General features: G+C 38.9%; 1 protein-coding gene and 2 pseudogenes across 1 annotated transcript; all 3 read right to left on the reverse strand.

Annotated features, from left to right (window-relative positions):
- Positions 1 to 4,688: 4,688 nt before the first annotated feature.
- Positions 4,689 to 5,561, reverse strand: LOC143886346 (kunitz trypsin inhibitor 5 pseudogene; annotated as a pseudogene).
- Positions 5,562 to 7,737: 2,176 nt separating this feature from the next.
- LOC143886347 (putative GEM-like protein 8) lies at positions 7,738 to 10,210 on the reverse strand. The gene is made up of 4 exons (XM_077390293.1): positions 9,796 to 10,210; positions 9,566 to 9,646; positions 8,924 to 9,198; positions 7,738 to 8,305 (listed from the first exon to the last, which is right to left on the reverse strand). Exons 1-4 carry the CDS (start codon positions 9,950 to 9,952, stop codon positions 8,123 to 8,125), a joined length of 696 nt encoding a protein of 231 aa, XP_077246408.1. The 5' UTR covers positions 9,953 to 10,210; the 3' UTR covers positions 7,738 to 8,122.
- A 2,763-nt stretch (positions 10,211 to 12,973) lies between these two features.
- LOC143886103 (transcription factor SRM1-like) lies at positions 12,974 to 23,848 on the reverse strand (annotated as a pseudogene).

A 23,848-nucleotide genomic window follows, 5' to 3' on the forward strand; every position in this document is an offset into this window, starting at 1 on the left:
TGAAAAGTCATTTTAATACAAGGATAACGTGTCGTATTTGAACAGTACGATATCATCTGCCTTCGATAAGTCTTCGTTCTTATCTCTTTTACATATTGTCAAAGTTTGCCGGATTTACTGACTGCTGCCTTTCGCTAACGTATGTTCCAAACCATTCATTTTCGGTTCCCAGATTTAGGAAAAATAAATTTAAAGTATTGTGGCCATGGGTGTGTACCACATACATATTTGAATATGTGCACCTAGGCTTTTCTTTGGGTAATGAGACGAAATTTGGGGCCCACTTATTTGATGATCCAACCATTCATCTGTTGGGCCCCACTATTAAAGGGTCCTGAGCTCATGATCCATTAATCTCTCCGTCAGAATGTCAAGATCCTAGTGTTTGTGGAGGCTTTTCCGATAGATGCGGACCTTTGTGGCCTTTTTATATATGTTCTAACGTACATTTAAAGGGGCAAAACCAGAAGATCAGAATCATTGGAAGGGCAGGATTTTTGGGTCATGGATCACCAATACAACAAAAAGTTTATTAATATATCCTTCCCTCATATCATCCATACGAGGACATTTTCGGCTACAGAGAGAAACAGCCTCGATAACCCTTATTGTACCACGTGTTTCCTTATGCGTGACGTGTTGGGTCTGTTTTCTATTTTCCCCTGTGCTCATCTCTCTCTCTCTCTCTCGGCGGTAATCACCTTCCATAAACCTCCGAACAGCAACGGCCACCTGTAACCCTTATTGTGCCACGTGTTTCCTTATGCGTGACGTGTTGAATCCGTTTTCTGTTTTTCCCTCTGCTCAGCTCTCTCTCTCTCTCTCTCTCTCTCTCTCTTGGCGGTAGTCACCTTCCATAAACCTCCGAACAGCAACGGCCACCCAAAAACCCTCATTGTTGAACTCAAAACCTGGAGAAGAAGAGTTTCAGACTTGAAATCAAAAGTTCCTGGAAAAGAAGGGTTTCAACCTCCATTGTTGATATTTTGCCCATTTCGGGCGAAATCCGAAATTTCAGGCAAAATTACTGGAATTTCGGCGAAATAATGTACTGTTTCGGGTATAATTGATTTCAATTTCGGTCTTGACCGAAATCCGGCGAATTTCGGATTTTGGTCGAAATTCGGATGTTGGAATGGTGTTAGACTAGGTTCTTAAACATTTTTCATGGAAATAGAAATCTTTGTATAAGTTGTTGTTCCTGATCAGATTGGCTACATTACTCGGGTAATTTTATTTTTTTTTGTTTCTAGTGTCCTAATCAACGTGAATATAGTATTACAGCTTGCTTATCCAAGGATAAAATAAACCTGTCTTAGTATAACCCTGAAGAAGAGCCCCATTATAAAAAGGCCATGAATTAAGATCAATTTCGATTGGTCCACATCCAGGGCGTGTTTGCATGTATTATATTGCCTCTATTGGATTTAGCATTAAATTATTGTTTTTTTTTTTTTTTTCATTTTAAAATAAGGTTTAGCAGATTTTGTCTTCATTCACGAGGTGGCTACTATCAGATGCAACAGACCATCCGCGAAATGCCTTTTGCGATGGACGTTAGCAAATCCCTTAAAATAATGATACTATTAGTGTTTGGGAAATTATATTTACGCCCCTTTTATCATCAGGGACACCCATTGCAAGTGTACTTTGCAATCGAAGCCACTGGATTTTTCTGACATCAAGTACATTAGTCCCTTTTTTGCCATTGATCCACAGACGCTGGGTGTCCCTCGAGATCAAAAGGGGAGTAAATATCACTTCCCTTCATTTTTTCTGGACTGATTTATGCACTGCCATAGTTTTATAAATGCACTCACAAATTCACAATTAGCTGTTGAAGGTTGTTACTAATCGAGTCAATACCGGGTTGGAAAGTGTAAAGATAGTGCAATTATTAAAGGGAAGTGATATATCCGCCCCTTTTGATCGGAACACCTCCTGTCTGTGTTTGTGGCAATCAGGGGCATTGAATTCTTCTGACAAAAGTATGACAGCCCCTCTTTAGTCATTGATGCACTGACAGGGGGTGTTCCTGGTGATCAAAAGGGGCGGATATATCATTTCCCTTATTAAATTATTGGAGTGCAAGTACGAGGAACCTTTTTTTAGGGAAATGATAAATGCGCCCCTTTTCATCACATGGGACACCCACCTACAGTGTACCTGGCAATCAAATCCGTTGAATCCTTTGACGTGAAGTAAAAAGTGTATTTTTGTTGGCTATAGTGTGGAAACAAAATGGTACAGACTTTATAATCCTATTTTCAAAAAATTGATCATAAGCCATGATGTTATTTTTAATGAAAAAGAAGCTTGTAATTGAAAAAATGATGTTGAAGCCCCCGTATGTGTTCTAAATGAAAACACATCATATGAGACACCTTCTCTTAATATTTGTTTACCAAATCCTGACGAGTCACCAAGTTCATCTAGTGATTCCACTCCCTTAAGAATGAGAAGTCTTGCTGATATATATGACTCATGTGTTGCTTGTTTTGCAATGGAGCCTTCTAGTTTTGTTGATGCAGTGAAAAAGAAAGAATGATGTGATGCAATGAAAGAAGAGATTTATGCAATTACAAAGAACAATACTTGGACATTGGTGGATTTGCCTCCAAAGAAAGAAGCAATTGGACTTAAGTGGATCTACAAATTTTGTAACTAAAACTACGAAATTGCCCTCTCCTTGGTGATAATTTTGGGATTTAAAAAAGGACATGAGTGAACATGTAAATGATATCAAGACCATTGATCTTGAAAAACATGATCGGGTGACTCACATGGTCTTAGCACCATCCTAAATGATTACCCAACAAGGTGTAACACAAGTCATTATAAAAGTAAGAGTTAACTTTTTAGTGGAACAGCCTTGCGGTTTTTCGGATTTTGAAAATTGATTTTGATTCTAAATCTGATTATTGTCCTCTGTTTTGGAATTTTTTCTATGGTGTAATTTTTTTTTGCACACTACGCATAGCATGGGTGGGGCCCACTATTTTACAAATGTTTTGATGGGTGAGGCCTAATTCATGTTTTGATGCTATGCATGCATCCCACTATCTCCACCCAAGCCATTGCATAAGCTGGGTCCCACCATTTTACAGCTATGGAGCAGGGCCTGCCATTTACACATGATGTATCACTTTGCCTCATGTTTTGATGGGGGAGGGGCCTATACTCTCATGGGCTACGAATGCTTAGTTACTCAAATCTTAGGACTTGTGAGAGCTTCGAAATTAACTTGGAAGACAATGAAGTGAGCAAATTTTTTGTGAGCAGAAAAAATAAATATATATAATTTTTAAATTGAAAGTAATTTGAATTAAAATTTGTGTATTTTTTTTTTTTTACTTTAAGATAATCTATTGATTATATAACAACTATTTTTCGCCCCCATGGGGCAAATTCCTGGCTCCGCCCCTGGTTATAGGGAAGATGAAGTTCCCTTCTCATGAAAAATTAAGTAATTTGAATCGCATGTGTGGGCAGCAGAGAGAAGGCACTCCTTGGAGATACGACCGTACTATACTATTTTCATCACCTACGGCTACCCTGAGATGGTCGACAAGCCTCTATGCGTGAGAGAAAGCCCTTATGAGAGAGAGAGAGAGAGAGAGAGAGAGAGAGAGAGAGAGAGAGAGAGAGAGAGAGATTCGTCACGAATCTTTGCTGCATTATCATGAGGGTGGAAAGGATGGCGATTTACATGTGTCTACGGGAAATAACTATGGGGAAAAAATCCATGGTCTAGTAGGGTTACAGAAATCAACAGTGTGTTTATGGATTCGATTTTCATACTCGCTAGCTGATGGAGATGCAGGTGAAGCTATACCAAGAACGTGGGGCGTGAAATAATTCATTATTTTCAAATTTTAACTTCTATTTTTGTCATCTTAGTTGTAACTTATTTTTTAGATTTGAGCCGGGTAGTTTCTTTCACCTTCTTCATGAAAATTTTCTAAAGGATTCATTAGCCGACCCCAACTAGTTTGGGACAAAGGCTTAGTTGAGTTGACTGGAGTTGTATTTGTAACTTATTTTTTAGGCATCGAATCTTATTCATTTGAATTGATTTTGGTATCATTAGAAAGTTTTTCGATTACCAATCTATTGAGCCTAAAATCATTTGATTTGGATGTGATTTGACAATGACGATTTATGTATATGGTATGTGCCTACAACGGAATTTCTAAATTAGGGTTTTTTTTTGTAATGTCTAATGTTTATTTATGTTGCTTTAGATAGATGATTTAGATTTATTGTTTAGGTCTTAAGTTAGCATTTATAGTTTCTTTTCTTTGGGTTTTGGTTATCTATACAACGTAATAACATGAGGAGAGAGAGAGAGAGATTTAAATAGAGTTCATTTTTTGGAAGAGTCTATAAAGAGAGGCTTGGCCTTTTCACGCGGTTTAAGGAGCTCGACTCATTCATGTGTCATATTGGAGCTTTTATCGAAAACGGTAGTATGGAATTTTCAAGGGAAGTGATATCCCCCCCCCCCCCGCCCCTTTGGAAATTTTAGCTGTTTGCGCTTCTGGATTCAAGGAATCCTTTTCAAGGTTGAAGACAATGAAACCCCCACCTCAACCACATGATTATCGGCCTTGATAAACCATTTACTGATACTCAATCTTCATTTACACTTTATTAAAATACATTCAACAACTAATAACATAATAACATAAAGTGCAATCTCAACGACTCTTTATTTATTTTTTATTTTCCATTTAGATTACATAAGCAATAACATAATAGCTTGAAGTGTAATCTCAATTACTCTTCATTTATTTTTTACTATCGATTTAGATTACATATGCGTGTTTACACCTTGAAGAGTAATCTCAATTACTCTTCATTTATTTTTACTATAGATTTAGATTACATATGCGTGTTTACAGCTTCTTGAACATGACAGGAAATGGTTCACCCTGGAAGCCCAACCATCTACTCCTATCCTCATAAAAAATACCCAAGTCCCCACAGAGAACCCTGCATGAAGAACAAACATTGGGGCAGAAAACAAGCTTGTAGTGATCTCCATTTTTCTCAATATTAAACCAGTTACTGAGCGTCTCCCTGCCCGGATTTCCAGTCACCCCACCCGTCGTCACGTAAATCCGTCCGGTTGCATCATCGGGGTTTCCTAGCCTCCAAACCGTAGACTGTACGCAGATTGTAGCCGCTGAGAACTCGATATTTACATCCTCTGTCAATTGTATGGTAGAGGATTGGTCGGCCGGAAGGAATTTCAATGGGAGACCTTGTGACAATTCGGCATTTTCTTGGGCAACATTGAATGGACATGTTCCATTTCTGCCAGCGAGAGCCAGACCCCCTCCGTTTCCACGGACGACAGGAAGGATGTAGTATTCTATACCAGATTGGAGTACGTGACCATCGACGTCAAGTACATCTTCGGCGGTTGCCGGAGAGATACTTACGGCGAGGGCTGAAAGTAAGAGGGCTGAGAGAAGTAGGCTTAACTTCATGGTTGATAACTTGAACGTTAGTGAAGAGAGATGGGAAGATATGGATTCAATTGGGTTAAGGTTGATACTTATATAGAAGAGCAGCATCATGAAATATGTAACATCTTATTGAACAGTCATTTTAATACAAGGATAACGTGTCGTATTTGAACAGTACGATATCAGCTGCCTTCGATAAGTCTTCGTTCTTATCTCTTTTACATATGGTCAAAGTTTGCCGGATTTACTGACTGCTGCCTTTCGCTAACGTATGTTCCAAACCATTCATTTTCGGTTCCCAGATTTAGGAAAAATAAATTTAAATTATTGTGGCCATGGGTGTGTACCACATACATATTTGAATATGTGCACCTAGGCTTTTCTCTGGGTAATGAGACGAAATTTGGGGCCCACTTATTTGATGATCCAACCATTCATCTGTTGGGCCCCACTATTAAAGGGTCCTGAGCTCATGATCCATTAATCTCTCCGTCAGAATGTCAGAATGCTAGTGTTTGTGGAGACTTTTCCGATAGATGCGGACCTTTGTGGCCTTTTTATATATGTTCTAACATACATTTAAAGGGGCAAAACCAGAAGATCAGAATCATTGGAAGGGCAGGATTTTTGGGTCATGGATCTGTTTCCTTATGCGTGACGTGTTGGATCTGTTTTCTGTTTTTCCCTCTGCTCACCTCTCTCTCTCTCTCTCTCTGTCTCTCTCTCTCTCTCTCTTGGCTGTAATCACCTTCCATAAACCTCCGAACAGCAACGGCCACCCAAAAACCCTCCTTGTTGAACTCAAAACCTGGAGAAGAAGAGTTTCAGACTTGAAATCAAAAGTTCCTGGGGCTCTTCTTAATATAGTATTACAGCTTGCTTATCCAAGGATAAAATAAACCTGTCTTAGTATAACCCTGAAGAAGAGCCCCATTATAAAAAGGCCATGAATTAAGATCAATTTCGATTGGTCCACATCCAGGGCGTGTTTGCATGTATTATATTGCCTCTATTGGATTTAGCATTAAATTTTTATTTTATTTTTTTTTTTCATCTTAAAATAAGGTTTAGCAGATTTTGTCTTCATTCACGAGGTGGCTACTGTCACATGCAACAGACCATCCGCGAAATGCCTTTTGCGATGGACGTTAGCAAATCCCTTAAAATAATGATACTATTGGTGTTTGGGAAATTATATTTACGCCCTTTTGATCATCAAGGACACCCATTACCAGTGTACTTTGCAATCAAAGCCGCTGGATTTTTCTGACATCAAGTACATTAGTCCCTTTTTTTCCATTGATCCACAGACGGTGGGTGTCCCTCGTGATCAAAAGGGGAGTAAATATCACTTCCCTTCATTTTTTCTGGACTGATTTATGCACTGCCATAGTTTTATAAATGCATTCACAAATTCACAATTAGCTGTTGAAGGTTGTTACTAATCGAGTCAATATCGGGTTGGAAAGTGTAAAGATAGTGCAATTATTAAAGGGAAGTGATATATCCGCCCCTTTTGATCGGAACACCCTCTGTCTGTGTTTGTGGCAATCAGGGGCATTGAATTCTTCTGACAAAAGTATGACAGCCCCTCTTTAGTCATTGATGCACTGACAGGGGGTGTTCCTGGTGATCAAAAGGGGCGGATATATCATTTCCCTTATTAAATTATTGGAGTGCAAGTACGAGGAACCTTTTTTAGGGAAATGATAAATGCGCCCCTTTTCATCACATGGGACACCCAACTACAGTGTACCTGGCAATCAAATCCGTTGAATCCTTCTGACGTGAAGTACATCAGCCCCTCTGCAGTCATTGATACACTGCCGCTGGTGTCCCAAGTGAAGAAAAGGGGCGCATTTATCATTTCCCTTTTTTAAAAATGACAACTAATTTTTTAATCAGGAAAAGGGAACTTCCAAGGAGTCAACCAATTGCAAAGAGTAGTCCTGTTATCAAAACATAATAGTGCAAATATCAGCCCCTGCATGTATATATACAAAAAATAGGGAATTGAGGTCTTCACTCCCATGTTTGATAATTACCCTCTCCTCAAATTAGATTTTCTAATCAGCTGTTAAAGTCTCTTACCATTCTCATAAAAGCTGTCAAACTTCAACAAGAAACTTAACAAAGTAACTATTGTACTTTTCAAAAGATGAGGGGTACCTAACAAAGAAAAGTAGAAGTAAAAAAAATCATGTTCACTTCTTATTTCCTCTTGATTTGTGAGAGAAAACTTAGGCTATTTTTAGAAAACTAGTAGCAGACAAAACAAGTAGAATGAATATTAATGCATGACAACTAAACATTCTTAGGAAAGGGGAAATAACATCATTTTGCATATGGAGTTGAATGCTCTTCGATCATAATCCTCATGTTATGCAACAAATCTAGTTTTGGTAATAAACATACAAGCATGTTTCTGATGAAGCACCCTTCAATATATACATCCCTAGTTTTTTACACACATTCCCACATAGATGAGCCCTCTTGCAGAACTTCCCTGAAACCTACGCTATGTTATTACAAACCGGCTACTCCAAATTGAAACAAAATTGTAATTTGTCGTGTTTCTGTTTCTCACTAGATAGAACTGAAAGCGGCAAGGTAAGAGGAAGACTTCTCAAAATATATCTTCACTAATGCTAATTCATTGAAGATTGTGAGATTGCCTGTTGGAGATACTTGAAAGCTTTCTGATAATTAACGAAAGCCATGAACCAGAACTCAAAATTATCCACAGTAACTATCTGTATGTATTTTTTGGTTGGCTTGTTCACATTCACACTTGGGTTGATTCTGTTTAACTTCCATATGGGAATTAGGACCTGCAAACAATCATAAGATTCAAGAAAATGTCAGTAAAGAATAGATGCCTCCCCTCTCTCTCTCCGTGTGTGTGTGTGTGTGTGTTACATTCTTAGATTGAATTCCCCATTTGAAAATTTTGTGGACATTTCTAAAAATCAGCTATAGCCTATATATTAATGATCTTGTACTTTGCAGTTTCATTGAAAATTCAATACAAAATACATAAGAACATTTCTACTTCCTGACCCACATGGTAATTTGGTCAAAACATAGATTGTTATCAGCAGTCAGAAAAAATCCGACTGTGGAAAAGATTACTCTTTCTGATGTAGAAAAACACCACCTTTAAGAAAATATTCAAAATTCTAGACCTTCAGTATGAATTTCTTGATTTCCCACAAGATGTTTTCTTTTAGTGGTTTCCATTTCCACCAAAATTTTCAAAATACATTCTAAAATTGATTCCTGTAATGCTGTGTTTTATTATCAGTACTTCTTTGAGTGGTTGCATTTAGTTATGGTTTTCAAAGCAAGTGACCAACTATGAATTCTGAAAGATGAGTTTAGTTATCTTTTAATTGCAAATCAATGAAAACTAAACTGGATCCATGAAAGTTCTTTTCACTTGAAATTACCTTGTAGAGAATTCTAACCAATCCTCCATTAGCAGAACTAAATGCAAGAGATCTGTCACTGCAAAATGCAATCTTCTCATTAGAGATAAACAACATCCCCGAAATAGGACCAGCTGTTGTAGACAAATAGCATTGGCAGGATTTCAGCAGCTTCTCTGTTTCCCCAACAATGAAAATCTGTTTGAACACCTTCTCAACACCACCACCTTGTAGAATCCTAGCCCCCAGACTCAATTTACCCTTCACAGTTTCAGAGAAGTTGGGCCCCAGGCTCACTGAAATTTTCAGCAGTCAAAAGAAAATCAGATCTCTCCACCAGTACATTTCTTATATTAGACTCTCTCTCTCTCTCTCTCTCTCTCTCTCTCTCTCTCTCTACTTCGATGGTGAGAGAGAGAGAGAGAGAGAGAGAGAGAGAGAGAGAGAGAGAGAGAGAGAGATCTTTGCTTCATGTACACACAAACTCAGCTTGAAAAGTTCCTCATTAAGACCATAAGTAACACAGAATAAAAAAAAAAAGGTCCCGGTAAGTTTAAGACAGCTGGAAAATTCTTTAGAAAATAAACAGTTCAAAAGTTGGAAGACAAAATGTCAAATTTTTTTAACAATTCTCCATCTTTTAGTACTGCAAGATACACTTACCATGTTCACGGACACCATGTGCAAAACTGTCTGCTCTTTTGCTAAATTTGTTCATCCAGTCAATGACCGAATCGACTCTATCTGCAGTTTCAAGATTGACACATTACTGACCAGCTTGAGAATTAAAATTGCTATAAATTATTCATAAAAAATGACCTTATTCCTAATGAGAGAGAGAGAGAGAGAGAGAGAGAGAGAGAGAGAGAGAGAGAGAGAGAGCAGATAATTACTATGTTTGAATTGAGAAGAACCATTTGGAGGAGAGTGACGTAGAAATGGTTTAATAGTATTGGGAAAAGAAACAGGTCTCTCCGGTGATCTCTCATCTGTACATTTAACCGAGCTAATGGGAATTCCTATAACATGATCGTGAATTGAGTTCTTCATACTATTTGGATATTTGGTCCTCTCTTTCTTGAAGTCCCTTCTTCAGAGATACCTTCAAATGTTCTTCACTACAACAGATCGACGAATGGTCCTTTTAATAGTAGAACAACCGTGGAATTTAGAAATGTGTTCAAAGGAATAAAGTTGATGCTGAATCACAAATTTCTGTTGCAGAGTCATCTTCAGCTCATCAGGAATAAAGGCATTGTCATGAGCTCAAAAAGAAAAGTAAAAAGGTCCCCAATGTTGAATCACAATCTACCCAAGTGAAGACAGATCTCTCTTTTTTTGTTGTTGTTGAATGGAAAGAGAAGACAGATCTTTGTTATTCAATTTGACACTCGTTCTAGTTAAAAGTTCATTTTAGAGATTACTCATCAGTTTTTCACTTTGCAAATGTTCTTTGGAGAATTAAACTCATTAAAAAATACCATATAAGCCACTAAGGACAACCCATGTTTTTCTTTACTTCATTATCTATAAGATCAGGGAGACTAGATTGTTTATTCAGTTCGGTGAAGTCGGTGTTTTTTATACTGATAGCATTCTTTGATGTCTAGTTGCGCTTTTGAGCTGTCTTATTGGATTTGTGATCTTTGACTTGTTTCATACCCAAAAAAAAAAGAATCTTAGTGGTATATAAAACAAAGAACAAGGACTCGGTAACCAAAACTATATTTTAATACCCACACTGACAACCACAGTAATATTGTGGATTCAGCAGATAGAAGGAATGACTATTGTGAAAATTAGAGGAGTTTGCATCACAATCTACAAAGAAAAGCTACTTTTTTTGTAAAGTCTCTCTCAGGAGGGTTAGCAAGTCAATTTTGCTGATCTTAAATGAAGATTATCTGATACCACATGCTTATCTTTAACACAGCTTTTTAGCATTCTTTTCTTCAATATGAGGTGGAAGGATATGTTCGGCAGCTAGAAGCCCTACTCTTTATAAAGTGTCCACGTCAGGGCATATATTCCACAAAGATATATGTGCTTTGAATCTTTTAAACTACCAGAAGAGGACTTTCACTTCCACATGGCCGTCAAGCATAGGGCGATGAATGTTCTGCAGCAATGGAACCCATGTAGCAAAAAGCATCACCACATCAGCTCCACGTCCACAAGTCGAGATCCAGGAGCCTTAACCCACAAGGTTTCTGGAGCTTTCAACATCAAATTAAGTAAAGCTATCACTAATGAATCACCCAAACCTTTATTTTTTTAAAGGTATGAGTCACGCAATCTCTATGGCAATGATCACTTGAAAAAGCCAATAAGATGCAACTGTTCATAATCGCCAAATCGGTCACCTGAATACTTCCTGAGAATATAAGCACACTAGGCCCTCTATGTGAACTTCCTTTAGTAATTTTGAAGAAGAAACAATATTGGATAATAAGGGAGATAAAACAAAAATAAACTTGAGCTATGAAAGATCGTTACATACAATCTTGAAATATGAAGAACTGTGGAAACAAGAAGCATTGCACAAAAGGTTAATTCATTCTAAGATTTTTACTGTCACGCTCACCTTTTTTTATAGATTAGTATTTCGCTTATTTTGACAACCACACATCGTACTTTTTGATAAAAATAAAACTCTTTTCAAACCAATCTACTAGAATCCTAATAAAGAAGCTATATATCTAATACCTATATAACTACAATTCAAAACCAAAGAGGACTCTAAAGAGAGTCGGTGGTGATAGTTCACTCTAGACTAATATCGCTGTGGAAATTTTACATTTTTTTTAATTGTTAAAATGTTTTACAGTTTATTAGAGTACTAGTTATTACTTCTCCTTTTTTCTTGTTTGGCATATATGATAGATTTTATTAATAAAAAGGGAAAATTACATAGACCAAGGTGGTCAATACCATGGTTTTAAATTTCGACCCAGACCGACACCAAAACCACCAAAAACCGAAACTGTCATTTATTTCGGCCAAAATTTCAGAATTTCGGTCGAAATTTCGGTTTTTCCGAAATTTGACCTAAAAAATCTGTTTCTTTTTAAATTAATTTAATATTTCACCGATTTAATATTTCACTGGTTTTTCCAAAATTTGACCTAAAAAATATGTTTTGAATAAAATATTGGTTTCGATTTTTGTACCAGATTTCAACCGAAATTTCGGTCTTTCGGTCGAAGTTTCGAAATTTCAAGGTCCGAAACCGATACCAAAACCGAAATTTTAAACCTTGGTCAATGCAAGAGGAAAACCAAGATCAAGAACCTCAAGAAAAAAAAAAGACAGGCTAAACAATATCTCTAAGGAAAAAGACAATCAAATAGCTCTAAATTGGTTCTCTCGCCCGCAGACTGGGCCAGCCAATCCATGTAGCAATTAGCCGGCCTCCTAACATGATGAAAAGATGTGTCATGGACCTTCAGACCATCCAGTTCTATATTGGCATTCAGGAATCTCAAGGATGTGGATTTCTAAGATCCATCCATCTATTCACATTCAAACAGTCTCCTTCCACTATCACTTCCACTATCAATTGATCCAAGTTACTGTTATGTGTGAGTCTAAAACCCTGTAAAATAGCAATCATTCTGTCTCTTCGGAATCCTTGATATCAATTGGGCCAGAGAAAGCCCACTTAGTTTGACCGAGCCCATCTCTTAGGATCCCTTCCACACTAGCCGGACCTCGATTACCTAAAATCGATCCATCAAATTTTAGCTTCAGCTTTCCGGGGTCAGGAGTTGTCCAGTTATGAGAAAGAGCTTTCTTCCTCTCCGTACTCGCAACAGATATAGTAAAGAGATGCTCTATCCATTAAGCAAATCACCTTTTCTTGCAGAGACTGCATACACATGGAACAACAGTAAATCCTTTTCCATGGTTTATTCAGACATGATATGAATTGACAAAACACAACTACAGGCTAGAACAAAGTCTAAATGTTTGCCACAGATTATCTTATTCCGCCGAAAGAGGTCGAGACGATGAGAACCAAAACATGAGAAGCCAATTCTTTCTTTTGTACATCTAGAGATTTAACGGTGGTCATCTATTGGCACATGGATGTGGCATCAGATATGTCATGGGAACCAGATTTATCGGGGCACCATGAACTACAGTTTCAGGAACCGACGCCCTGTTGGAATAATTAATTCAAACGTGGGATAAGTGGAGCCCACCTAGTTTATGTTTTAGAAAGACAATGTTTTTTTCTTTTTTCAGTCTTGCTATTTTTACTTAGTCAGGTCTTTATGGAATCTTTCTATTTTGTGTTATTTAGTCGGTGCTGTGTGTTAGCAAGTGAGTAGTGTTTTTTAGCAAGGTAGTCTTTTGTTAAGTCAGTTATTAATAGCTTTCTATTCTTATAGTTAGAAATGTGAGTTTTGTTAACGAGTAAAAACAATTCTATAACATAGATATGAGAAGCATGGGGTTCAACTCTGATTGGAATTTTGCTTTCGTAGCATCCAAAGGAGCTTCAGGGGGTATATTGGTGGCATGGGATACAGTCTTGTGGGCCAGTTCGGATGTTTGGCGAGGAGTCTTCTCTCTCTCTGTAGCCTTCCGAAAATGTAATGATAATTCAGTCTGGTTATTCTCAGGAGTCTATGGTCCTTTGTCCCCTCCTGAGAAGTGTTCTTTTTGGGAAGAATTAAATCAGATACGTGGCCTATGTTCCGCTCCTTGGTGCATTGGGGGGGACTTCAATGAAGTTCTAGATTCAAGAGATCGACTTGGGGGTCAGCGCATTAATGTGGGTATGAGAACTTTTGCTGATTTTATCGCGATCAATGAGCTAGCTGATATACCTTTGGGTGGTTCATCTTTCACGTGGGCAAGAGGTTCGAACCGGAGCCGGCTTGACAGGTTTCTTTTATCGGGTGACTGGTTGGCAGCTATCTCCGAAGTTTACCAGCAGGCATTACCCCATTCTGTCTCCGACCATTGCCCTATTCTTTTATCCCCGAAAATGGAGTCCTGGGGCCCCCCACCCTTCCGGTTTGAATTGGCTTGGCTGGAAAATCCCCTCTTGGAGGCTCAGTTAGTCCGATGGTGGTCGGAATGTGTCTTCACGGGACCCAGTGATGTCGTTATTGGCAAAAAATTAAGGTTCATCAAAGGGAAATTAAAAGCATGGGCTAAGGAGCAGAAAGAGATTGCACTCGGCAGGAAGCGGAATCTTGAGGACCGGTTGATGGAGATTCATTCATTGGCTGATAGTGGATTGGCCTCGGCGGAGGATTTTGAGCAACAAGGAAGATTCCGCCAAGAACATAAAGAGTTGTTAATGCTTGAAGAAATCTCTTGGCGGCAAAAATCCAGAGTCAAGTGGTTGTTGGAGGGGGATAAAAATACAGCCTTCTTCCATGCCATAGCCAGTGCTCGCAGACGAAGGAACCGAATTGAGTCTTTAGAAGTGGAGGGGGCGGTTGTATCTGACCGGGAGAGGATTATTGGAGAAACTATTGCCTTCTATCGATCATTATACTCCGCTGACGGGCTTGTTCGCCCAATTCCCCAAGACATTTGTTTTACAAGTTTGAGCCTGGAAGCCTCTGCCGGATTGGAAATCCCCTTCTCTGAAGAGGAAATCCGAATCGCTCTGTTCTCTCTGGCTAAGGATAAAGCCCCTGGCCCTGACGGTTTCTGCTTGGCATTCTTTCAGACATGTTGGGAAACAGTCAAATCAGATCTTGTTCGTTTTTTTCTAGAATTTTTTGAGGGTGCTCTTCTCGACAAAGGGACGGGGGCAACTTTTCTAGTCCTTATTCCAAAAGTTGATGGCGCCACAAAAGTATCAGATTTTCGCCCGATTAGCTTGGTGGGCAGCCTCTACAAAGTGCTTGCGAAGGTACTGGCGGACCGTATCAAAGTGGTTCTTCCATCTATTATCTCGGTAAATCAGAGTGCTTTTCTAGGCAATCGTCAAATTCTTGATTGTTCATTAACAGCAAATGAAGCCATTGACTATTACCGGAGGATAGGGGAAGGCGGCATCTTATGCAAGCTTGATATGGAGAAAGCATATGACCGTGTGGATTGGGCCGCTTTAGATTATCTTATGGGTCGAATGGGTTTTGGGGCAAGGTGGAGAGGGTGGATCCGGAATTGTTTATCATCCGCATGGTTTTCTGTTCTCATCAACGGCTCAGCAAGAGGATTTTTCAAATCCTCTAGAGGCTTGCGGCAAGGTGACCCTCTCTCTCCTTTTCTTTTCCTGATCGTGGCCGAATCCCTGTGCAGTTTACTGAAAAAAGGTAGTGCCATGGGGCTCTATAAAGGGTTCCTTATTGGAGATAGTAAGGTGGAAGTCTCGCTACTTCAGTTTGCGGATGACACCCTTATTTTCTGTTCTCCGGTCATTTCCCAGCTTCTCAACCTTAAAGCCATGCTTCGTTGTTATGAGATGGTCTCGGGTCAACGATCCAATTTTGGCAAATCTCGGTTGTATGCGATTAATGTCTCTGAGAGCGATGCATCCTCCTTCGCCGGAATTATGGGCTGTGGGCTAGATGTCTTTCCCGCTACCTATTTGGGTCTTCCTCTCGGAGTGGGCCGTCCGAGGCACAACCTATGGGCTCCTATTATACAAAGGATTGAGCGTCGGTTGGCCACCTGGAAGCGTCGGTTGGTTTCCAAAGGAGGTAGATTGGTGCTAATAAAGGCCGTTCTCTCTAATATGCCGATTTATTTTCTATCCCTTTTTCACTGTCCCGCTTCCGTTGCTAAGCGCATAGAGCAGATTCAGAGACGATTTCTGTGGGGTGGTTCAGGGTCTTCCAAGGGGGTCTCCCTGCTTAAATGGAGTCTAGTCTGCTCGCCAATTAAAAATTGAGGTTTGGGTATCAGGAGGGTCCAGCTCTTTAATCAGGCCCTTATGGGCAAGTGGCTATGGAGATATGGCGAAGAATACTCCTCTTTGTGGGTTCGGGTCATTGCCAGTAAGTATGGTTCATCTCTTGGGAATTGGGAATCCGTTGATAATTTTAAAAGCAAAGGGATCACGGTATGGAGGGACATCTTGCAGTTGAAGTCTTTATTTGCCCCTGGAGTTCGCTTCAGAGTTTATAGAGGGGATCGAATTCGGTTTTGGCAGGACCCTTGGTGTTCGGCTGATTCTCTCCGAGTTTTGTTTCCTGACTTATTTATTGTTTCATCTCAGAAAGAGGCTTGGGTATCGGAATGTTTTGATCGGGTCCAAGGGCAAGTGGCGTGGGCTCCTAAGTTCCGAAGAGCCTTCTTTGTTCGAGAGTTAAGCGCTTACAACGCCCTCATCTCCTTATTGGACTCTTGCTTCATCAAGTCTTCGGGCGTAGATCGTCGAATTTGGATTTGGAATCCGTCGGGGATTTTCTCCGTCAAATCTTTTTACCACCATCTGATCCCCCATCTAGTGGAACATGCGTCCTCCGCGGTTTGGCGCCAAGCGTGCCCTCCGAGAGTTGCTTTCTTTGGGTGGTCGGTAAGCTGGGGCCGAATTCAGACGATGGATTTCTTGCGGAAGAGAGGAATGTGGCTGGTGGATCACTGCCCTCTATGTCTCTCCGCCGGAGAATCCATTGACCACATCTTTATACATTGCCAGTTTGCTTCATATATTTGGGGTCTTCTCTTTACTCGGTTCGGAGTCAGTTGGGTTCCTTCCAATTCTATGGCTGAATTTATTCGGAGTTGGGACTGGGCTCCGTGGAAGAGGAAAGGCAAAATTCTGTGGAAGATGTGTCTATTAGCCTCCTGGTGGTTCTTGTGGAAAGAGCGGAATGCGCGTGTCTTCGAAGGGAAGGTCAGGTCCCCATATTGGATTTATATTCAGGTGGTAGCAGCGGTCATCTCCTGGGCCCGTTCTCTTCCTCTTTTTCGATTTGTTTCTGCTTATGCCCTCTGGGAAGGGTGGCCAACCATCTGTATGGAAACAGTTACCAAAGTGAAAACTCGACCTTCCTGGTCTCCCCCTCCGCCGGGGTCCCTGAAGCTCAATTTTGATGGTTCCTCTATCGGCAATCCAGGAGCGGCAGGAGTGGGGGGGTTATGTCGGAATTACAAAGGGGAAATCATTTGGGCCTATTCGGGGCCTATTGGATTTGTAGACTCGACTGAGGCGGAGGTTAGAGCCGTACACAGCGGGATTCTCTCCATGCCGTGCTTGGAGTGCAACAGACTTATAGTCGAAGGCGACTCCGTAAATGTTATTCGCTGGCTTTCGGGAGCCGCTTCTCCCCCTTGGCGACTTGTGCCTTTCTTTGAGGAGATAGAGGATAGAGCTAAGGGCTTCTCCATGGTCTTTCAGCATGTCCGGAGATCAGCCAATGTGGCAGCCGACTCCCTGGCTAAGAGCGGTGTTTCTCGGGCCGAGTTGGAGTGCTTTGACTATCTCCCCCCTTGAATTCTTGTATTGCTATTTTCTTTTCTCATTGTTCCTTCAGGACCATCTCGGTTCTGCTTATTCATCTATATATTCATATTCTGTTGCCTTCTTCAAAAAAAAAAAACAATTCTATAAAAGGAGACTTTGTGGTTGTGAAAAGATACAGTGAATCAATAAAAAAAAAAACACTTACGTTTTATCTTTTTGTGTGTTATTTTATTTTTTAAAGTTTGTTCTTCTAGTTGTTTGTGGTTTATCAATCCTTCAATGTAGTATCAAAGCAGAAGTTCTTAAGTTCATTGAGCAGAAAAGCCAGGGCGAATTCAAAAAACACCGGCAAGGGTTCGGTAAGTTCGCAACATGGCAGGTAACATCAATTCTTCAAATTTTCAGCAAAGTGTTCCTTTATTTAAATGTGATAATTTTTAATTTTGGTCAATGAAGATGAAGACGTTATTTATGTCTTATGAATTATGGGAATTGGTAGATAATCGGTATAACAATTTTACAGAAGTAGAAAGATTGACTGCGGTACAGAAGAACGAATTAAAGGAGAGCAAAAAGAAAGATGCAAGGGCTCTTTTCCTCATCCAACAAGCCATGGATGAACCAATATTTCTAAAGATCATGGCTGCAACTACATCAAAAGAAGCATGAGATTTGCTTCAAGAGGAATATCAAGATACTTCGAAGGTAATCTCTGTTAAGTTACAAACCCTTCGTCGTGATTTTGAGAATTTGAGTATGAAAAATACTGAATCAATTCAAGTTTTTTTCTCTAGAGTGAGTTCTACTGTAAATCAAATAAGAACTTATGGAGAAAAATTAGATGATCAAAAAATTGTTGAAAAAGTGTTAAGGAGTCTTCCGAATAAATTTGATCATGTAGTTGCTGCCATAGAAGAGTCTAAAGATTTATCTAAATACTCTATGAATGAATTAATGGGTTCTTTGCAAGCACATGAGCAGAGATTGAATAGGACTGCAGAAAATCCACTGGAACAAGCGTTTCAATCGAAAGTGGATTTAAAGAAAAATCAGAGAATACAAATAAAAATTTTCGAGGAAAAAAAGGCTGTGGGCGTGGTGGATTCCACAGCAGAGGAAGAGGTAGAGGTCAATATAGTGGTTATCAAAGAAATCAAAGTGGAGGTAACCATTAATCTACTTCTTTATTTTGTTCAATTTGCAAAAAATCAAATCATACTGATAAGGATTGTTGGTATAAGGATAGTGGAAATCAAAATAGAAATTTACCACAATGTTTTTATTGCAAAAATATGGTCATATTGAAAAAAATTGTTATCAAAGGGCTAGGGAACAGACAAACTATCATGAAGAGAAAGGTGATAAGAAAGTTGAAAAAGAAGATAATGTGTTTTTATCATGTTTTACTACTAATGTTGAATTGGATGATGAAATATGGTATTTAGATAGTGGTTGTAATAACCCCATGACCGGAAACAAGGATTATTTTCTAGAAATAGATGAAACTGTCAAACCACGAGTAATGATGGGTGATAACAATCATGTTAATGCCCATGGAATTGGTCCCATTGTAGTTTCTACAATGGTTGGTAAGAAACAAATTCAAGATGTTATGTATGTTCCTGAGTTGACTCAAAACTTGCTAAGTTTTGGTCAATTAATAAAAAGGGGATATCGTGCTATCTTTGATGAAGGAGAATGCAAACTTTATGATAAGAAAAGTATGAAACTGGCTCTCTCCATTAAGATGATAGAAAATAAGATGTTTCCACTAGTGTTTTCAAAACTAGTATTCAATGCTTTTACTGCATCTAATGATGACTCTATGTTATGGCATAGAAGATATGGACATTTGAATTTTTGTGGATTATCTTTATTGCAAAAAATGAATATGACTGTTGGTATTCCTTCTTTGAAATATGATGGGAAAGTCTGTGAAGCTTTTGTTTTGGAAAAACACCACCGTGAGAAATTTCCAAGTGGTAAGTCTTGGAGGGCATATAAGCCTTTGATGCTTATACATGCCGATATTTGTGGCCCTATGTAAACTTTATCCTTGAGTGGGAATAAATATTTTATCTTATTTGTTGATGATTACACAAGAATGACATGGGTTTATTTTCTTAAACAAAAAGATGAGGCTTTCTCGACCTTCAAACAGTTCAAGGCTCTTGTTGAAAAACAAAGTGGTCATTCTCTTATTACTCTTCGTACTGACCGTGGTGGTGAATTTATTTCCAAAGAATTTCAGAATTTTTGCAAAGAAAGTGGAATCAAAAGACAGTTGACAGCAAGCTATACTCCACAGCAGAATAGAGTCGCAGAGCAGAAAAATAGAATCTTTGTTGAGGCAGCAAGGAGCATGCTAAAAGACAAAAGGTTGCCTAATGATTATTGGGCTGAAGCGGTAACCACGGCGGTATACCTATGCAATTGCGCTCCAACAAAAGCAGTTAAAGGAAAAACTCCATATGAGGTATGGAGTGGAAGAAAACCCAATGTGAGTCATTTTAAATTTTTTGGTTCTATAGCATATGCATTTATTCCATCTGAAAAAAGACAAAAGTTAGACGATAAAAGTAAAAAGTGTATTTTTGTTGGTTATAGTGTAGAGACAAAAGGGTACAGACTTTATGATCCCATTTCTAAAAAATTGATCATAAGCCGTGATGTTATTTTTAATGAAAAAGAAGCTTGGAATTGGAAAAAATGATGTTGAAGCCTCGTATGTGTTCTAAATGAAAACACATCATATGAGACACCTTCTCTTGATATTTGTTTACCAAATCTTGACGAGTCACTAAGTTCATCTAATGATTCCACTCCCTTAAGAATGAGAAGTCTTGCTGGTATATATGACTCATGTGTTGCTTGTTTTGCAATGGAGCCTTCTAGTTTTGTTGATGCAATGAAAAAGAAAGAATGGTGTGATGCAATGAAGGAAGAAATTGATGCAATTACAAAGAACAATACTTGGACATTGGTGGATTTGCCTCCAAATAAAGAAGCAATTGGACTTAAGTGGATCTACAAATCCAAATTCAAAAATCAGGTATTGATTACTTTGAAACATTTGCACATGTTGCTAGAATGGATACTATTAGAACTGTTTTGGCTTTAGCAGCTTAAAAGAATTGGCAAGTTTTTCAGCTTGATGTGAAATCAACTTTTTTAAATGGAGAACTTGAGGAAGAAGTGTATGTGGATCAACCTCAAGGTTTTGAGATCAAAGGCATGGAGCATAAAGTATACAAATTGAAGAAGGCACTCTATGGGCTTAAACAAGCGCCAAGAGCATGGTATAGTAAAATAGACAGGTATTTTTTTGAAAGCTCATTTCAAAAGAGTGCTAGTGAACCAACTCTTTATGTTAAAATTCATAGGGATGATATCTTAGTTGTTTGTTTATATGTTGATGATATGATATACACTAGGAGTTCTCTTGATATGGTAAAGGAATTTAAAGAAAGCATGTTGAAATTTTTTGAAATGTCAGATTTGGGTTTATTGCATTATTTCCTTGGAATTGAAGTAATTCAGTGATCTAATGGGATTTTCATATGTCAGAAAAAGTATGCTTTGGATTTATTGAAAAAATTTGAAATGGCAAATTGTGCACCTGCTAAAACACCCATGAATATTAATAAGAAACTTACTTTGCATGATGGAGTTGAAAAGGCAGATGAGAAGAATTTTAGAAGCATTGTTGGTGGTTTGATTTATCTAACTCAAACAAGGTCGGATATTATGTTTGCAGTTAGCATTATTTCCAGGTTTATGCACAGTCCAAGCAAGCATCATTTTGGGGCAGCAAAGAGAATTTTGAGATACATCCAAGGCACAATCAATTTTGGTATTGTGTACACAAAAGTCACTAACTCTAAATTGGTTTGTTTTTTTATAGTGATTGGGCATGTTTTATTGATGATCGTAAAAGCACAACGGGCTATTATTTTAGCCTTGGATCGGGTGTCATAGCATGGGCATCCAAGAAGCAACTTACTACGGCGCTCTCAAGCCCGGAAGCCGAGTATATTGCTCTTACAACTACTGCTTGTCAAGCAATTTTGGCTACGAAGGATTTTGCATGATTTGAAGGAGAAACAAAGCGGGCTTACGTGGATGTTTTGTGACAACAAATCCACAATTGCATTGACAAATAATCTGGTTCATCAATGGAGGACGAAGCACATTGAGATTCGTCACCATTTCATTAGAGAAGTCACTGCCAAAGGAGAAGTTGATTTGAAGCATTGCTACACTGAAGATCAAGTGGCAGATATTTTTACTAAAGCTTTGCCAGAAGAAAAGTTCAAGAAATTTCGTCAGATGATGGGAGTACAATCATTCACCTACTTTGAATTAAGGGGGCGTGTTGAAATAATTAATTCAAACATGGGATAAGTGGAGCCCACCTAGTTTATGTTTTAGAAAGACACTGTTTTTCTTTTTTTAGTCTTGCTATTTTTACTTAGTCAGGTCTTTATGGAATCTTTCTATTTTGTGTTATTTAGTCGGTGCTGTGAGTTAGCAAGTGAGTAGTGTTTTTTAGCAAGTTAGTCTTTTGTTAAGTCAGTTGTTAATAGCTTTCTATTCTTATAGTTAGAAACGTGAGTTTTGTTAACGAGTAAAAATAATTCTATAAAAGGGGACTTTGTGGTTGTGAAAAGATACAGTGAATCAATAAAAATAAAAACTGACGTTTTATCTTTTTGTGTGTTATTTTATTTTTTAAAGTTTGTTCTTCTAGTTGTTTGTGGTTTATCAATCCTTTAAGCCCATGTGTGATGGGACAGAAAGATTCACTGGGGTACCAACTGCAGAAACAAGAGGTCCTTCAATGAGTTGGCCTATAGTAGTCATCCTGTACATGCTAACTCCAGAAGCACCCAATGGGGGTTGAGATGACTGCTTTGAAGATTTCTCAGAAACTCTTGAAGACCCATATGATTGACTAGCGATAGGCCCTTGAGGAGTTACATTCCCATTGCCCACACTGGTAATATCATGAATGCTTGTTCGTCTCCTGTCGTTGTTCATTGAGTTCAAACAGATAAAGTATTTTTTAGCATGGCTGGCTACCTGTGTAGGTGTCCTCGATACCACAAAGTTTCAAATATGCTTCGCAAATCGCCTTTGCCATATTTATGCAATCCAAGAAGAAACAACCTGTTTTATAAAAATAATAAGCATCCAAACATTAAAATAAGAAACTAAAATTACATGAACAGTGGTGATTATGAGTCACAGCAGTGAGAGAGGTCGGTTTCGCTCAGACAATACAGTTCAAAATAATATGGAAAAAAAAAATCAATCTATGTAAGAATCTAATGCATGTACTAATAGAGGGCTTGTATCCTTTTTTAGGTTCACTAGGATTCTTATTGGTTGGAACTTCGAGTTATCTTGGTAGGAATTTGATATCCTAGATTCGTTATTCCCGTCTCAAACCTAAACCTGTGCTCGAGAGATAGCCGGATCCCATGAGCGAATAGAAAGTGAGATCTACATTGGATCTCACCTTAATCACCCCATCTATCCTCCTGAGGAGAAGTTTGATTTCAAACTCCGGATCGACTAGAGTGCATGGATAAATCTTCGCAGAAAATACTATCCTTGTTTTTAATGGCAATTGTTTGTATTTGTTGTGAAAAACCCCAAATAGCAATATGTGATTTCAATGGCAAAGTAAAACGAAAGAATAAACACAAGCAATCACACAAAGACACAAAGATTTACGTGGTTCGGCAAATGCCTACTCCACTGCAGAGGCGATGAGAAAATCCACTATAAGATTCAGAGATTACAAGAGAAGATCAGTCTCTCTCTCTCTCTCTCTCACACACCAAACCCACTAGAAACCCTAGCACACCCTTTACCACTTTCTTTTGAGCTCTCAACCCTCTTTACAAGACTTGCTCACGAAATAAGGCCTAAAAGCTCCCTTATATAATGCGGGCCATAAGTTAGTCTTATTGGGCCGAAAAACACATAAAACAGGCCGGGCCAAGCAGCCGGGGGCAAAGCCCCCGGACCCCAGGCAATGGTGGGCAAAGCCCACACATTGATGAATAGACGGGCCTAATCCGAGTCGCACACAGTATTTCATACCCTAAACTGGTTTGAATTCAAGACACCCAACTCAACAATATTAAATAGAAGAAAAGGAGGGACGCACCGTGGCCGAGATGGTCTATTACATGAGGCTATAGATTAATTAATTACAAAAATAATCAGAAACCTCAAGGAGGAAGATAATCATACAATTCTAAACTCTCCTTATTTTCCCCTGCTCTTGCCAGCTTATTGGCATTAATGTTTGCCGATCTTCTAATATGATGGAAGGAAATAGATGAAGACCCCACTCGGTCTAGAATCTCATCGAACCATTGGGCAAATCTCCAAGGGAATGGATGACTCCCCTTCAGCCACCTGACAACGTTAAGAAAATCTTCTTCCATAACCACCAGATCCGTGACGGTTCCCTCTGGAAGCCTGATGCTCTGGACTACAGCTCTAACCTCCGCCTCATTTGAGTCCATGACCCAAGGCAGTATACTATCCAT

This window comes from Tasmannia lanceolata, unplaced genomic scaffold (genome assembly GCF_043159265.1).
Source record: "Tasmannia lanceolata isolate RefF3 unplaced genomic scaffold, GAP_Taslan_0.1 ptg000011l, whole genome shotgun sequence".
Classification (NCBI taxonomy): Eukaryota; Viridiplantae; Streptophyta; class Magnoliopsida; order Canellales; family Winteraceae; genus Tasmannia; species Tasmannia lanceolata.